This window comes from Fringilla coelebs, assembly GCF_963513975.1.
Source record: "Fringilla coelebs genome assembly, chromosome: 1".
Taxonomy (NCBI): Eukaryota; Metazoa; Chordata; class Aves; order Passeriformes; family Fringillidae; genus Fringilla; species Fringilla coelebs.
The window spans coordinates 124,773,706-124,791,278 of record NC_140028.1 but is presented as its reverse complement, the minus strand read 5'-3'; the positions used below and the strand labels follow the sequence as shown (position 1 = coordinate 124,791,278).

At 34.5% G+C, this 17,573-nt stretch overlaps 1 protein-coding gene across 2 annotated transcripts in view; it reads right to left on the bottom strand.

Moving 5' to 3' along the window:
• The window catches only part of DGKB (diacylglycerol kinase beta), a gene marked incomplete at both ends in the record, with an annotated part of 297,216 nt that overhangs the window by 246,362 nt on the left and 33,281 nt on the right, over positions 1-17,573 (bottom strand). For both annotated transcript variants that reach the window (XM_084201490.1, XM_084201489.1), the window contains 3 exons: positions 136-276; positions 2,975-3,128; positions 17,145-17,165. In XM_084201490.1, the coding sequence (XP_084057616.1) occupies positions 136-276; positions 2,975-3,128; positions 17,145-17,165 (316 nt within the window). The remainder of the gene's footprint in view (positions 1-135; positions 277-2,974; positions 3,129-17,144; positions 17,166-17,573) is intronic.

Sequence of the window (17,573 nt, the reverse complement as noted above, 5' to 3'; positions counted from 1 at the left end):
AAAAAATCATTTCTGCAATAAGTCACCTAGAACCATATTTTTATAATCCATATGCTCAAAACTGGTTCCTAAATTCAGAAACAAAGTATCTGATGACTTACAGAAATAAATATTTAAAATTAAGAAAGAACATACATTCTAGCTTGTCTTCAGGTCTTCCTCTTTCTAGCAGTGACAAATAGCAAACAATATCTTTTAGCTGGATCATGTCTGGTAAATGTGAGTTGGCAGGAGTAGGAGGTCTGGATGTAGAGGTACTCTTGTTAAGTCTCAGACCTGGAAACAACCCATAGCCTTTGTTAGTCTGAATGTACAATACAAGCAGAAAATGAAAATGTAACTTTTGCATGCATTCATCTTTGTTTTATCTCAATCTCAGACTACTTCTAAATTTAAGTATAAGCTTTAAACAATTCATGTTTATAGTTTATCCAGCAAAGGCAGAATTAAAATAAATTATGCAAAATCTCCCCCCACCCAATTATGGGAAAGGCATAAACTTTATTTTTCATTTGTGTTGATCTGATTTCATTTGACTACAAAATTTGGTGAATATTTTTGTTATACCATACTACATGCTAAGTATTAAAAACAATCCCTGCCTAAGTCTGCATCCACTTTCTTGTGCTTGTAAAAGCTTCATGTAATTTAGATTGAAAACTACACTAATTGAAGATGTTTTGGTGTCAATGAAAACTCTACTAATACCCAAGTGTACTATTATCCCAAAAACATAGCCAGATGTGTGTCAGTGCAGCACATATTTAAAACACAGAAGTCTCAGTGAGAGACTACTGAGAAAATAAATTTTAAATTTAAATAATAGTCATAATAATTGCTCAGATATTGTGATTAATAGCAGCTCCAGTGTATCACTTGGAATTAAAGTTTGAAAATTGCTAAATTTTTTTTTTCAGTACAACATTAGCATGACCAGTCCTGATGGTATTACTGGAATCTGCAGGATCAAAATGGGGAAAATTGGGAAAGATAGCAGAACACAGAGAATGGAAAAATTGAACTTTCTTTACAAGTTTGTTACATTTCTCACTGACTGAGAGTTGTCCCCTCTCTCCCTAAATTTAGCTTGAAAAACTTCATTGCAATCCAGACACATCTTCAAAAGCCTACACTTTAAAGGGTATGCCTACATGTAATGAGATACACGTGTAAAAACAATAAAATAAGGTAAAAAAGAGCAAATTGGTGTGCAACAATGTTTTTTGGAATTAATTTCATTTTCATGGTTTCAGCAAATAATAAACACTAAAAGTAAATATTAAAGTAACAAAAGTATTTAATAAGTCAATGTTTTATTTAATGAGCTTTCATGTCAGTTAAATGCCATTAAAATTAAGACATTGCAATATTTTATTCAGTTAAATGCTGGCTTTAATCACACAGCTTACACAAACAGTTCATAATCCAGTCTTATGTAAATCATATTCACAAAATAACATGTATTATAAAAGCTGGGATAACTCTTCTCAAAAATATATAGTGCTGAAATCAAAATGAATATAAATACAAATTTTACGGTATCTTTTAACCTATCAGCCGCAAGATACAAGTTAAATTATTACTTCTTAATCAGAGGTGGGAAGGGTTGGCGGCAATGTGCTGACTCACTGATGATTTCCAGTCCTGCTGCTTACCTGGCATCTGTTTCCATCTCTCTTCAGACGCCTTAACTGAAAAGACAGTTTATAAACAGACCTGAGTGGACCAAAAGAGACCAAGCGTAAAACAAGCACATACCTGACAGACTGATGAACCCTGCTACTCTCCTTGTCATTTCTCTAGCTCTCACCAACCTCTCCATTTTCCAGAAGAAAGTCTAATATTTCTGACAAAGTACAGTCAAGCTTTTTTTTTCACTATTGGTAACATTTAAAAATTAATAGATACCCAAAACCAAGTGTTTCCATAGTTTCCATTTGCACATCACACTGTACCAATGCACAGTTTTTCCCCCTTAAAAGTTACAAATTATCAGGCTGTAACATTTAATTTAAACCATGAAATTGAATTACAACATAAACTCAGTATATTTTCAAGCCCAAACAATTTTTGCACAAGGTGAACTGGACTGCCTCTCTGAATATGTTTTGGATGTAACAATTTATCAAACAGTCTTTCTGGCATTATGCTAAAAACATGGAAGCTTCCTAAACTAGTATTATGTTATATTATTTCTAAAGTAGTAAGTAACAGAAAAAAATTAAAAACTCTTGACAAACCTGGAAAAGCTAGTGTAGGAGAAAAATATTTTAGGAGGCAACATCAGAGTAAGAAACTTAACATACAGTTGAAACAACAACAGTAATAACAGCACAATCCTTAATCGTGATGTTATAATAATGATAATTAATGATAATTTTACCACACATAGGAATAAAATATGTCAAAGACAACTATAGTGAAAGTGAAGAAAGCTGAGTACAGCCTATACAGGGCAGAATTTAGCTGTGTCCTCTGAAATCAAAATTACTTTTAGTGATATACTAACATTTACCCAACATTTAAAATATTGGTAGCTGCTAACTATGTGGGATTAATAACAACATAATCACACCTAGACAGTTAAGAATAGCAGCAGCAACTGGCACAGAAATGGCTGAGCACCAGCAGGAGCCTCCTGCATGAAGCTTGAAGATTTTTAAGTGTTTGTACAGGAGAGTAGGCAACAAAAACATGTAACCATAGCAATCTGATTAGCATTAACATGACAAAGAATGTCCACTTGGTGTCTCAGCTGCATCATTATTGTGAGTTAAGAAGGTGAAACCATTTAATTTCCATTCCTTTTCACAGTATTTCCTATTATGGTTGAGTTAGTTTCTCTAATTTCACAAATACCAGAACAAAAATCCCTCAACATGTGGTTAAGAATTCCATATATTTACAGCTATTAGAAGTAAAACAGCAGGATGAGGGAACCTTTAGCTCTTTAAGTACTGATTTTATTACTTACCTCCAGAAAGGTGCTGTGGTTTGTTTTTAATTAATGGGCTGCAGTGAGAAATTTTGTTCCTAAATGATGTAAAAAGGTGTTCAATGAAATCATCAGGTAACTCTGCCTCCAGAAAAGTCTTCATGAACAGCTTGAACCCCTCTAAATCAATTGTCTGCAGTGAAGAGGAAGAAAAAAAGAAAAAAAAATTAATTTTTTGTAAAAAAACCAAATCACACTAATCCATCAAATAAAATTCTGTTGACAAAAGCTTTGGACTGTATTTGAATGTACTGATTTCTCAAGATACAGACTGGTGTACCTATTCTTGAAAGTGATTATTGAATTAAGTATTCCTTTGAAAATTCACAGCATTGCTATAATACCTCCGAGCACTGTGCAAAACAGCCCAGAGTAAATTCAGAGCACTTATATCAGGACCCTGAAATCAAGTTCCATGCTCTCAAATTTCTTGTTTAGCATCCAAAGGCGCCTACAGAGCTCCTAGGGATGTACTTAGCATGTCTTTAGCTTTTCCTATAATTAGGCAGACAAAAAGCAGGGGATTTGTGGATACCTAATTCAGGGAATTGAAGGCCTCCTGTCTTTTCCTATGTAGCAACATGCTTTGCTGGTGTTTGTCAGAGAGATACTAATCACCCTGTCTCAAATAGGTTCAAATGAGAGTGCTCAGACATGCAGGATTACTTACAAGGGAAAAAAACAAAAGTTGTTGATCCAAAACATTTATAATTTAGCTTAATTTGGTTTTGCTTTTGCCAGCAAGGTAAGAGCTAATTAATAAAATGCGTATGATTATTTTTTTGTGTTAAAACAGCATTGTCTGTTTTAAGTAATAAAATGAGTCACAGATTTTCTCAAGTTGGAAGGAATACATAAGGAGCCTTGAGTTCCCTGCTCCTCACAGGACTACCTGCAACTAAACCATATGACTAAGAGCATCATCCAGATGTGCTTGGTGCCATGACCAAAGCACGCTCTGGAAAGCCTCTTCCACTGACCAACTAGCCTCCCAGTGAAGAGCCTTTTCCTGATGGCTGATCTGAACTTCCCCTGATGCAACTTCCTTCGATTTCTTCATGTCCTGTTGCTGGTCACCAGGGAGATATCAGCACCTCCCCCTCAAGGAAGGTGTAGGCTGCAATGGGATCACAGCAATGCAAAGCATTATGATCCCATTTTATCCTGCTAATAGGGAATGAAGATAAAGGTATCCTGAAACATACTGACACAACTGCATATTTAGCATTACCTTTGTGATTGTAAAACAGTTTATCAATTATTAATCTGATAAAACATAGTATTACTTTATATTTCAAACAGAAGAGCAACTTGTAGTTGTTAAATAATTAAGGGATAAATCCACATGATACCACAAAACTGACTTTGACAAATTTCCCTGTTCTTCAGGAATACTCCATTTCTCCACAGAAAAGTCTAGTGCAACTCCTTTAGTTCATCACAGGGAACGTGGAAGGAGGGAAAAGACTACCAAGAATCAGCTTGAAACCATGCCAGAAAAAAGAAAACAGAAACTGAACTTTCAAGTAACTCCCTGAATTTAGAATCTGAGTCACAGTATAAATAATTTTTGCTATTATTTTAATATAATTTTAAGACTTAGGAGCAGAAACTTCTCTTCCCCTGATTTCTTTGACTTTTACTTTTTTAATGTATTTATGAGATAATGAAATTTTATGTGCACACTAAAGAAGGTGTTTCCCATTAAGATCAAGACTTAACTACAGAAGGATAATGTTTTAAATGTGTATCATCATTTTTATGAGGGACCAACAACACAAATTGCAAAATCTGACTCCTCTTGTGCAAGTCAAAATAATTGGGAATGCAAGATTGGCAAGAGGGTATCTCTGCTGAGCTTCTAATACAGAACACCTCATTTGAGAAAGAAGTGCAGTGGAACCAATACAATTCTCACCTTTTGATGACAAAAATAGCAGAGACTGTAAAAAATTGTTCACAATGCTCAAGATGGGTGTAAAATGGAAATAATCACCTTGGACATGGACTCACTATCTTTATCTCATCAGACAGTTTCAGCCACACTCTTTTACCTTGGCATGAAGGCACTGTTGCCTTCATGCTACAAACTTAACATTTTTTTCTGTCTAATAAAGCCACTGACATTTCATTCACTGTTTATAAACTATGAATCACAATAACAAAGGATTTGTATCAGCATCCAAGTAAATCAGTAATTAGTTACACTAATATACACTATATGAATGTATTTTTATCTGCAAGCATAACAAATACATTAATCACTAAATCAACTGACTTGAACAATGTGAAATTGCTTTGTTAAATTGTGCATTAATGAAATGTGTCTTAGCTATCTCACAGAATCATATACACAGAAAAAACAGCTAAGTGAAAACGGAAACTAAACCAAAACTATAATCCCATTTAAATTAAGTTTCATGGATGGCCATGCAAATATCTTTACATTACATTAATCTTTTCTTTATTTACCTTGTCTGTGGATTTTATGTATATATTTCAAAAAATATTCCCCTAGTTTAGAGCCACCTTATTTTTTGAACTGCTGCCTGAGTGGCATTGGTTCTCCAAGCTGCCTGCAGTAACTAAATCCCTAATGCTATGGGGTTTTATTTAAACTTAATGGGTTCAGAATTAAACCTGTGTAGAGAGCTGGAAAAATAAGCAAGTTTAAAATTATGTACTTCCTTCTTCCTGAAGACCCTTTCTCAAAGATGTTCAAACTTTTCAGTATTTTGTGAAGATGGTCTGACTATCATTTAAGCCAATATCCTCTAACACATGTTCCAAACTGCTAGAAAAGACCAGAGATACTAATGTAACACATGACTTGGCTACCACGTCCATTTATTACATCTGACATCCTGAGTTCCAGCAATCAGGGTGGCTCAGCAAAGGAGGAAGGAGTGTGGTTGTTCTAAAGGTTGTTCTACAGCCAGGTTTCTACAGCTGACAGTGTTTTATCCTCTGTTCCAACACGCTCTGTGACCTGCATTCTCCCAGGGAAGCAGCACTATTCATACAACAAAAGTTTGGATGCTGCATATCCAAAAGCTTGCAAATTATAATGGAACTTAGGAGCTGGCAAATTACTTGAATACACATCAGAAATGTTTAGAATGGCCAAAAATGCAGGTGCAAAATCACATGCTGTATGTAAAGAATGTATAAAACCAATCCTGCCTAAGGGAGATCTCTGTGTAGGGCCCTGTGATTAGGTTCTTGCCTAAAAACCTCAAAATCTGGGATTCTAATACTGCATAGCTGAAAAACATTCTAGAAGACCTAACATAATTGGTGTAGATTATCCTATTAGAACTGAGCTCTAAAATGGTATAGTAATTTCTGGATGCTTCTTTTTGTAAATGTATATACAGTAAATAAGAGAACTAAGCTAGTCTACAGCAGACCTAGGAATAGTTTGGATCATCCATCAAGCTTCCCAATTAATCTTCCAAAAACAGGCTCACTTTTAAATTGCTTTCAGTGCCTTCTCAACCATCTCTCTCTCATTGTAATACACATAACTTATTATACAACCGTAGAAAAATTGAAGAATTTCTTAAAAGAAATCCTGAGAGCAGCACTGTAGAAGACACAGAGGTGTTAGCACATTCTCACCAAGTAGAGGTTTAAGTACTGAGTATGGTTTATTTGGAACAGAGCATGTAAAGATGCAAAACTTTTGCTCAGCTTAATTTAAAACTACTTTCACAATAGAGAAAACGACACACAATATTATAGTCATTTCTCTATTCTGAAATTGTAGACTATTTTTCTTTTTCCTCATGGAACTTCACCCTTCTGAAATAGGGAAATGCTGCAGCAAGTAAGTACCCTTCCTTTAATTGCCAGCATCTTCCCCCAACCCCAGCCACTTTTCAAATGTATTGCACAATGTTTTGGAAGCAAAACGACAAAAAAAGAAGGAAATCAAAGAACAATAATCTTCCACCTGAACATGTATCATGCTTGATCTTACTTTTAAATTTCACTGTCATTATCAGAATTTCTCAGCTGAAAAGTTCAGAGAATTTTGGTATGGTTTGAAAATAATTTATTTATGCTAATGAACTCACAGAAATTAATTAAACAGTTCAGATCATAATATCAGAATAATATAAACCATAATGGTGGATGTGGTTTTCTTAAGCATGCAGGCTAATTGCTAAATTTTCAACAGTTGCTTGCATTCCAGAAGCTCCAGCTGAATTTAAATGAATCTGAGAAAGAAGGATTTAGCATTTCAGAAAGCATTTTCCATGACGTTTCAAAAGAGAGGGGATGAGAGCATGAGAGGATGTACCAAACTGACAACAATTAGCCTGGCACATTATTTAATTAATTACCTAATTAATTCCACTGCACAAGAGACTATCATGGCATAGGGAGATTAGGATCACAAGTTTAGGGATTTCAGGAAAATTTTCAACATAACAGAGATAAAATAGGACATAGTTGAAACAGAAAAAATATGAAAGAACTTTCAAATAATTTGGCCTAAAACTTCTGAGAGTCTAAAAGAAGAAAAAAAATCTGTGCAGTTTTAGCTTTGACTCTAATAAAATCCTTGTCAGTAGGCCACAGAAAAATAAAAGGTTTAATAGTAATCATATGAAACTGAATTTCTATTTTTATGTATAAAACCAATTCTCCAGGTTTATTGGAGGTCTTTATGTTTTACAAAAAGAAACTTCACAAAAAAAGATTTCTGTATTACTGGGTAATAAAATTTCATTTAGTAATGAACAATTTTGGTATAACTCCAGAGAAGTGCATATTCAAAACCACAACACAGTTTCAGCTAATTTAAACCATAAAATTCATAGAAAATTAATTTTATTATACTTTTACAAGTAGCTATTTCCTACTTGTAGATTTTATCAATGTTTCCAAACACCTGAATATAAGGAAAAAACTCTAAAAATTATATATTCACCTTGGAGAAAAGAAAAGGAAAAGGAATGTAAGACATGGGCAACACTGCATAAATTAAACTTTAATAATTATTTTTAGCAAATAAAATGTGTAAACCACTAAACAATTTTCACCTTTTCTGAATGCAAACATGGAACTGGACTCACCACAACTCACTGCATCAGGAAATTAAAAATGTGCATCTTTTCCTACACCATAAATTGTTGGAGAAAATCCATAACATTTCATTACCCATCCACAAAATTTCTAAATTAATCCTAGCCCTAAACTTACAACAATCCATAAGTACTGGGTTTTGGTTTTCTTTCTCTAAGCTCCTTCCAAACAGATAAAGAAGAAACAGACCAAAGTTTATAATGATATCTAATCACTGACTGGCCACAGAAAAGAAGGCTCTCACTAGACAAGCTCACAGAAAAAAAAAATTATCCTCAAAAAACCAAAATATGTGCTATGCATCAAGTACAACTGAGACCATCACTTCCTTCTGAAAGCAGAGAAAAAAGTGACAGATTTTTTCCTCTTGTGGGGAAAAAAAAATCTCCTGGTAAAGACAACTTGCCAGTCAGAATCACCTTGGCCGATTTCCCATTTGCCTGAGGAAATTCAAACCTGTGTCTCTAAACAGCATCCAAATATCAGGAAAGAGCTGAAGAAACACTGAAGGCAAAAATATGGTTTCTGTACATCTACAAAATTATTAAACATTTAATATGTAAAAATATGACCAAAAAAATTACTGATAAACTCCAATGAATGAGGTGATGTGAACATGTACTCACAGACATGTATCAAAAAAGAGGCCAAAATGTTTCAGCTGTTAAGGCAGTACTTCTGAACACATGGAAAAATTTAAGATGCTTAGGTAAATTTTACAGAAAATAGATGAGACAAGATTTTATTTATTTTCTTTTTTAAATTGCCATACCAGAGTTAGATGCTATCTTTACTCAGAGAGGAAACAATCCACTCAAGATCTACACATATGCTAGAAGAAACAGAACAAATGTATGTATCGCATATACATAAATAAATATTCATCCACACACACCATCATATACTAATGCTAAATGAAGCAGCAAACAGCAATTATAGATTGCTCAGTGAGGTACCTCAGTGCCTCTGGGACTGTAACATGTCATCTCACATCCTGCATGCATTTTACGATTAAATGTTTAGATGTACGCATTAGTTCAAAAGATCTAACAGTTGTGGGGTTTTTAATGTAAATTCCACAAAAAGATAACCCACAAAAAATTCCATCAGTGCAAAAAACTCACTGTTACTTTTTTATGATTAAAAATAGAAGCAACAGTTTTCATTACAGTGAAACAAAGCAGATTAATCTGTCTTTATTTCCACATACTGTGAGAAAGTTCCTGCCATGATGTCTGACTAAGCAAATATAGAGATATTTGCCCAGATCTGTAGTTAGTCTCAACTGAATTTTTCTTGGTAAAGAACCCATACCCAACCAATGTGTTGGGGTGGAAGTTTTTCTGAAGATTGTAGCTTATGGCATCCTTCACTTTAGAAGGAAGTTATGAACAATTAGGATTTGCTCTGCCAACTCCCAGTACTTTGGAGAAAATTCCTTCATTCAAATAGCCCTTCAAGAACCAGGATGAAAGAGAAATTATTAGGCAAAGAATTATCCTCATAACACTATTCTTAGAATAATATAATACAATGAAAGTTTATCACGGAATTCTCTTATGCCTTATACATTTTTTAAAATATGAACATATAAAATCAAAGAAACACTAGCTATATGGATAAAAAGTGGCAACTGTCAAAGGTAATACCATATAACACCTATTTTTCTTAAAACAGAAGTCTGGAAACAGAGAGAGAGACAATGACATTTATGTACAGACGGAGTACGTGAGGAAGTGACATCTGGGCCAAGCAAGCAGAAGTGGAAATTACCAGTCTTTCTCCCAAACTTGTTTACAACCCTATCTCCCTTGCATCTTGGCTATCAAGGAGGCATCACTGGGTAACTATGTATGAGGTAAGGAAAAGGCTGGAACTGAGCTGCTGACCCCAGATTTGGAAACAGAAATTTCAACCACATCTGTAGGCCACCTACTTGGAGAAGCTGCCTGACACTCTTAAGGAAAATGATGATGGAGCAGACCAAAAGAGGTTTTTTTGAGTTATAAAGAATAATCTGCACTCAGTGGAAGAACTGAGGTAAGATCTAAAAGTAAATCCTCAGAACACCGTAGTTCCTTCTACCCCAGCAGACAAAAGCTCCTAGCAAACTATTTAACAGCTCAGCAAGCATTCTGATATATTTACCTGTTTTTCCATAAAAATACATTTAAAAGGTCAATTATGTAGTAAATTCTTTAGCCTAGCCTTTTGTTGTCCTTCTGTAACTCAGAAAAGCTCTCCTATGAAGACAGGCTGAGAGAGCTGGGGTTGTTCAGGAGAACAGAAGGCTTTGGGGAGACCATATAGCCCCTTTCAGTCTCTAAAGGGGGTGGATGAGAAAGCTGGTGAGGGACTTTTTACAAGGGCATGTAGAGAGAGGACAAGGTGCCATGGCTTTAAACTGAACAAGGGTAGGTTTAGAATAGCTGTTAGACAGTTCTTTCTAGTGAGGATGGTGAACTGGGACAGGTTGCCCACAGAAGTTGCCCCATCCCTGGCAGTTTTCAAGGGCTCTGAGCAACCTGGTCTAGTAGAAGGGGTCCATGCCCATGGCAGGAGTCTTGAAACTAGAGGATCTTTCTGCCCAAACTATTAGCTGATACTGTTTTTCCCTAAATCTGAACATAAGTTTATCCTTTTTAAGTTACCACACAAAATCACACGAAAGAACATCAAGCACACATAAAAAGACACATATAAACAAATGGCAATCATTGAACTAGAAAAAAAAATATTACTAAAGAACCTTAATTTTAAAGAAGTGGAAGTCACAAAGAAACTAAAGACCTGGCAACTGATTAAATACAATTTTCAGGATAAACTACATATTTCAAGAGCATTTTCAGGATGACACTGATTACTTTGACTAAAGAATTCACAACTATGAAGAAACAAAACCATTAAAAATAGTTTGGAGTTTTTAGGCGCACTAAAAATCTCATTTTATTCATAGCTTAAAAAATAGTCTGGAATTTTATACTTCTATTACTGCACAAAATTCTCCAAACCTGAATTAAAGCAACCACTATTTTGCATAATATCATGACCATAGGTGGATTTCTTTGCAATGTATCCAATAGATCTCATAGATATGTGAGAAGATGCTTTTTACCTTACTAACATCACTAAAGAATGCATGTATCTTACTTCTCTTTCTACTCCTCACCAATGGCATAAAGCAAAGCTCTTGCTTCCCACACTTCATTTTCTTTTGAATCCCAGATAAGCAGAAGATTAGGAACTCCAAGGAAAAACAAATGTGCATGAGTCTATGCTTATTATGCTTTAAAACATCTCCTATTACTTGATAAGAGTTCTGTTTCTTCTCAAGCACTCACTGATAAGTACATTACACTAATTTAGTGCTACTTCACAGAGGGTGAGTCTCAGTCCCAGGAAGAATAGGAACTGAAGGCCTGGTTTCCAAGTAGCAGTTATGATTTTACTTGGCAAAATAGCAGAGAATTTCAGGTTTCTTCTAGCTTTGTATCACACACATATAGGACAACACTCAGCTAAAGCCACAGGTTTTTATCTCCCAATTATGGCTACAACATGCTGTGGAGGTGCCTTGAAATGCCTGATTCTGTCCCAAGCAGCAGAATGGCTCCTAAAACCCTGTGAAACACAGAGGAAGAGTCCGAACTCCATCTACAAACACTGTTTGTATTTGACTTTGTCCTTTCTCCTAGAGCAGTTAAGCTGTTCAATTTTGTAACTTGCTTTTCTGCTTTATGATAGTAAACACAGGTATGTAAGATCAAGAAAGATCCAAGTATTTATATTGAAGATTTATGTATTTATATGTATGTTCTGTGCCAACACACAGAACTCTACATGGTATAGACATCATAAATCAGTATATCCCAGCATGGAGAATACAGAAAGCATAGTTCCTCAGTGAAAAACAGGATAGGTACAAGGAAAATTTTGCATCTTTTTATAAAGAAGCTTTTTAACTTTGCTCTGTAGTATTTTAACTCCTACGGCACTAATACATTTGAAGTGAACCAATAATTTATTAAGAAAATGGAAGCTTTTGACTCAAGATCTATCCTAAAAGCTGCAATAGAAGAGGTCTAACTGTCTCCTACATTTTCCTAGCTAGTGTAAATACAGCAACCAGTTCTTCTGGATGGTATGTTGAAAGAAGGGAGAGAAGCTGCATCACTCTACTTTCTTTCTCCTTACAAGACACCAAAAAATTAATAGTCTCTTGAAAAAAGAGTTGCCATTGTGGATGGAGCAGGGCAGAGAGGGGTAGAATAACACTCCTTTTATTCCTCCCCACCACACTGGCCACATAAATGGGAACAAGACATGATCTAGTGTTTGAAATTAATCTCCACCCATAAATTCTTTTAAAATACCACATTCTTTTTGATCTTTTCTTCTTTTAGATTTGTACAAAATATTTCAGCATAAGCCACTATTTTCAGCATCCTGAAAAACAGAATGTAAGAGAGAAAAGAAAAAAAGAGAAATCATTCATTTCAAGAGACTTCCATGACATATGGTTTTCATTTATTAAAAAGAACATTTCACACATAATGGAAAGAGAATTATGTTGAAATGCAATTTTCAATTGATTACTTTTAAAACTCTGTTGTCTGATCTCCAAATGGTGCCATAAACATAACCAGCTTTCATCTACTGACAGTAATTGCTCTGGATTATTTTCTGGGGTTGGGTAAGTTCCTTTAACTGATTGTTTCTTTTTAAACTACTTATATTGACCTAATATGTGAAAAATGAACTGTTGACTAAGAGTAGATATATTACAGGGCCTTGATTCACACATTGTGCTATGACAACACTGGCAAACACTGATGTGAGTGCATTAGTGACAATGATGTAATTAGCAGTGAATACCAGTGCTAAAGCATTCCCACAAAAGTCAAAGAGGATTCATTGATTATCACATGTCAAAACCTGACACTGCCAAAAGATGTGGAAAAAAGTGGAGAGACTATATACAGAGGATTAACAAGCTAAAACCCATGAATCACATGAGGATGCATAAGTTCTTGGTGTTGAAAATGTATTTTAAATGTTCATTCAAATTAAATTTCTAATTCCTCATGAAGACTAGCTTTGGGCATCAGGTTAAAATTCAGTTTAAATTCAAAGCCTTTATCATTTTCTGATCTAAGCATTCAATTTAGTAAAGTTTTTACATAATTAATTTTGAAAATTCTGGTAACCAAATAAAACTATTTCTTAGCTATATCAGCATTCAAATTCATATCTACTGATATGAATGTTTAAAAAAAATTTTAAAAACCCACATGCTCTCACAAGCTGCTCCTACCAAATACTCCATGTGGACAAATAATATTTGGATATTACCAATACACAGACATAAATTAATGCCAAAATTTTCCCCCAGCTCTTCAAAGAAGTAAGCTCAACAAAACATCTAAAATGGAAATGAGAAAACTCCATTTTTATGCAATAATTAGATTTTTAAGCATAACATTCTCATGGTATTAAAATAAATTGATACTAATTACCAAAATAAGTCTGAAATGCATTCACCAGCTACTGCAGTCTCATCTCAATCTTACATGAAGGTAAAAGAAAACCCAACTTTTTTATCAGCAGGTTTTCCTTCATACATAATTCTCTTTGTGCATAAGTTTCTATATTCTTAAGTAGTATCCTTACGTACATAAATTGTATTTAATACTTAACTCTTACTGAATATGCTACATTTACTATACAAAGGTGGGATTTTTTTTCAAGAAGAGTGATGAATCACATACTTTTAGAAGGCTCTTATAGCAGATTATAATTCAAATTCTACCTGAAATTACTACATATCAAACAAAGTGACAAGCAGAAAGTTTGCATTCTGTCCTAGAAGAATTGGTCAGTAAAAAAGGGGTAGGTAGCACAGTTCAGACAAAGACCAAACAAAAAAGCAAAATTAAGGAATCCCTGAAAAATGTCAGTTATGACAAAAAGTTCTGGTTGAAACAAAAAATTTATCTGCATGTGCAGATTGTGTAAAAACCTACTCATGGACAAACATGTCTGAATTGGTATCTAGCTTAGAATTGAGAAAAATCATTTTTCTATACATGTTCTTTGGCAGTGGTATTCTCACAGATTTTACCTGTAATGACCCTGTCTGTGCACTGCAAATTTTTGTGGAGGTTATTTCAGCTACATTTTTTTAAAAATACCCGCTATAACACTTTTAGTAAGAAAAATAACACATGACAATGTCATGTTACCTGTTATTGCTCATTTCTCCCTCTTTAAAGTTTTAAAGAATACAAATTAATAACCTTTCACTTCATGAATGAACATGAAATCTCTGTTTGCTGAGATTTAACACAATCTGAGCCTAACTGGAACCTTCACTGGGAATAATAACATACACCAACAGAAAAAGTTATTAAATGTCCCGTTCCATTTGTCAACAAGTTACATCCACTTTATACTAAGTAAATGTACAGATTTTAGTAAAACTGGAGATATACTATTTGACCTAAGTTTGACTTTCTCCTTACTAGTATTTAAAAGTATAGCTTAGAAAGAATTAAAAAGATATGAGTGGCATCTGCTCAATTATACATGTATACATTTGTATACATCAGTATTTCTACTGCACAAGAAGACTTTAATATATTTCCATTTGTTGATTAATTCCTGCAATAAGTTATGACTGAAAGTATTTTTGCTGTATTTTGTTTTCCTATGCAGTTTCATAAACATTTTCCAGACGCCACCATGCAGGTGAAGCATGGCTGAAGTCATCACAATAAAAAAAAAAAAAGCCAAAACATAACATATTGTTCTCCATAATGAAAACAAACAAATAACACCCCCCATGATAATTAAATAGGCTGTCTAAAGCTCTCTTTTTTAACATGTGACATGTAAATGAAAGTGGTAATAGGCTCATTAAGTTTAAACAAAAGCTACTGTACAACACAATAATGTAAAAGAAAAAAAGGATAAAAAAAAGTCCTTAAAGCAAAGAACTGTATGAAAAGGAAAGGAGGACATCAATGAAGATTAGCACTGGTAGCACAGACTGACTAAAGGAGATAGAGAGAGACCAGAAAAGATAATTTAAAATGTTCAAAACTGAACGGTTTTGCAGCAGAAATCGACTATCTGAAATATTTTACACCTCAATGCCCTCAACACACTCCACAGAAAGCACGCTCCCAGCCAGACTGCCAGCATCTCTGCCTGGCAGGCTTCCCAACTCTCTAGGTATCCAGAAAGCTTTCCCTAGAAATTTTGCCCATGGAGCCAGAAAAAGAATACCCAGTGTGTGAAACATAGAGGTTTCTGCTGGTGATACGCACGAGAGATTACATTCTTTTCTTCTGTAGCTAGAAAGAGAAAACTTCAGCTTCTTACATGTGAGGGACAGGCTTCTCCTACATTATATACACTATAATTCTGCACATCCTACTAACCTTCTGTAAATTAGTTCCAATTTGAGTTCACTGCCTCCCATCATTTGGACAAAAGTAGAAAGATGGGACTTCTGCAGTACCTTTTTTATAGAAAATTAAATCTTCCTATTTGTAGTGGAAATACTTCACTTAATATATTATAATATGGCAAGATCTTTACAGGAATTTAATATCTTCTGTCACATCAAAGAACATAGCTGAGGCAAAGAACACAAAATATCCTTTCAAACAATATTCCTGTGCGCTTGAAATTTTAACTACTTTTCCACTAATGTCAAGGAGCTTAAGACACTACCTCATCTTACAAGTTTTGTCTTCTTTCCAGACTGCCATGGCCACAGGAACACTATTACAACATCCCAGTAACATCTTTCTCCTCTTCATGACTAAACCACAACGATACTTTGCATTCATCTTGTGATCAGCTACACGCACGTCAATTTATCTGACAATGCCAGCTGGACCAGGGTACACTGCACTCGACCCTGCACACGTGCACCTCATTCCATTTACTATAGTCCATTACCTCATCAAGCTTTTCTAGTGTGATATTAATTCCCAAATTTCATTTAGTTTGTTGATTCTATTAATATTCACCTAGTCATCTGACAAAGTAATTAGCTAAATACTGATGAGATTATGCTCAAGATCGGTCACAGACACACTGCTTTAATGCTGAAACCTTCTCTTTCAGGAACCTCTGAAGTCACTTTGTTAGCTTATAAAAAAAACATGAAAAAATAACATTGGTCATCTGAAGAAAGCCCTGTTGCCAATGGGGAGTTCTGCTCTTAGTAACACATCTCCAAAGGTTCAACTGGCCTCTGACCCCTGAAAGTCAGGGGTTCCTACAAAACTACCCCTTTCCCTCTCTTGACTCTCTCATTGCTCTCATGTTCTGGCTGCCTCTTCCAAAAACAGCAGAGCTGGAGCTTTTTAACACCTCTTTGTTACCAAGAAAGGATAACTAGGTCACTTAAAAAAATAATCCATTTGATTAGTCCTTCCTTTCCTTCATTTTTCCATTCTACCTTTACAGCTTGTTTGAGGCTACTGAAGTTTCTCAGGTGCAAGCTTCTTGGGCTGATGATCAGCATTTTAACCATTTCTCTTGCAATTGCTATAAAGTCACAATTGCTCAAAGCACAGCATAAGCCTTATTCAAATTATTAAATCTGCAATTTTAATCTTGCTACAAATAAATGGTATTATATGGTTATAGAAATCAGTATTTAATATTTTTTCCTGAGATGTGTTCTTGTCATTTCAGAATAATACAGACCATTATGAGATCTCACAGTAAAGAGAAATTTCCATGACAAGTATGGAACAAGTCAATTACTTGCTCTTAACTTATTTCTCATATTAAACTCAATTAATGTTAGTAAAATTAGGTACTGTGAATGACAAAAATGAAATTCGCTCAGTGAAAAATTTTGCCAGCAGAAAAGGAATGCATTCTGGCTTCAGATTTAAATATTACTCTATTATCTGAAAAAATAGCCACATGCAGTATTTATTTATTAATAAGTTCATCTCAATGAAAGCCTATAAAATAAAATATACCGCACCTATGCATAAAGAAAGAAAAAAATCAAATTAGCATTACTTACTTGATTAAGTATATCTTGTTTCTGTAACACATGCAAGGAAAGAAAGAACATACATATATTAGTGCAGTGTCATAACACCCAAGCTTGGTTTTTATAACAGAAATATTTTTAGTGAAAGGTTAGTGATTTAGATGAGCAGGTTTAAGACATTAGATGGACTTTCCCATTTATTTGCATTAGCTCATAAGTCAAGAAAATGCTTCTAAGTCAGCTCTCTAGCCTTTATTAGACAGTGCAAGCAATTTATTTCTAAACATGCAATGACAGACAACCAAGATAGATAAATAAACATAACGTTAGTATTTCTTCCACGTGTACTTTAAAAAAAAGCATAAAAAATAGTTAACAAGGAGCGCTGTAAATGAGACTGAATTCAGTTATCAGAACTGAATATTCTAAAATCCAAGTGGAAAAATCATGGAGATGATC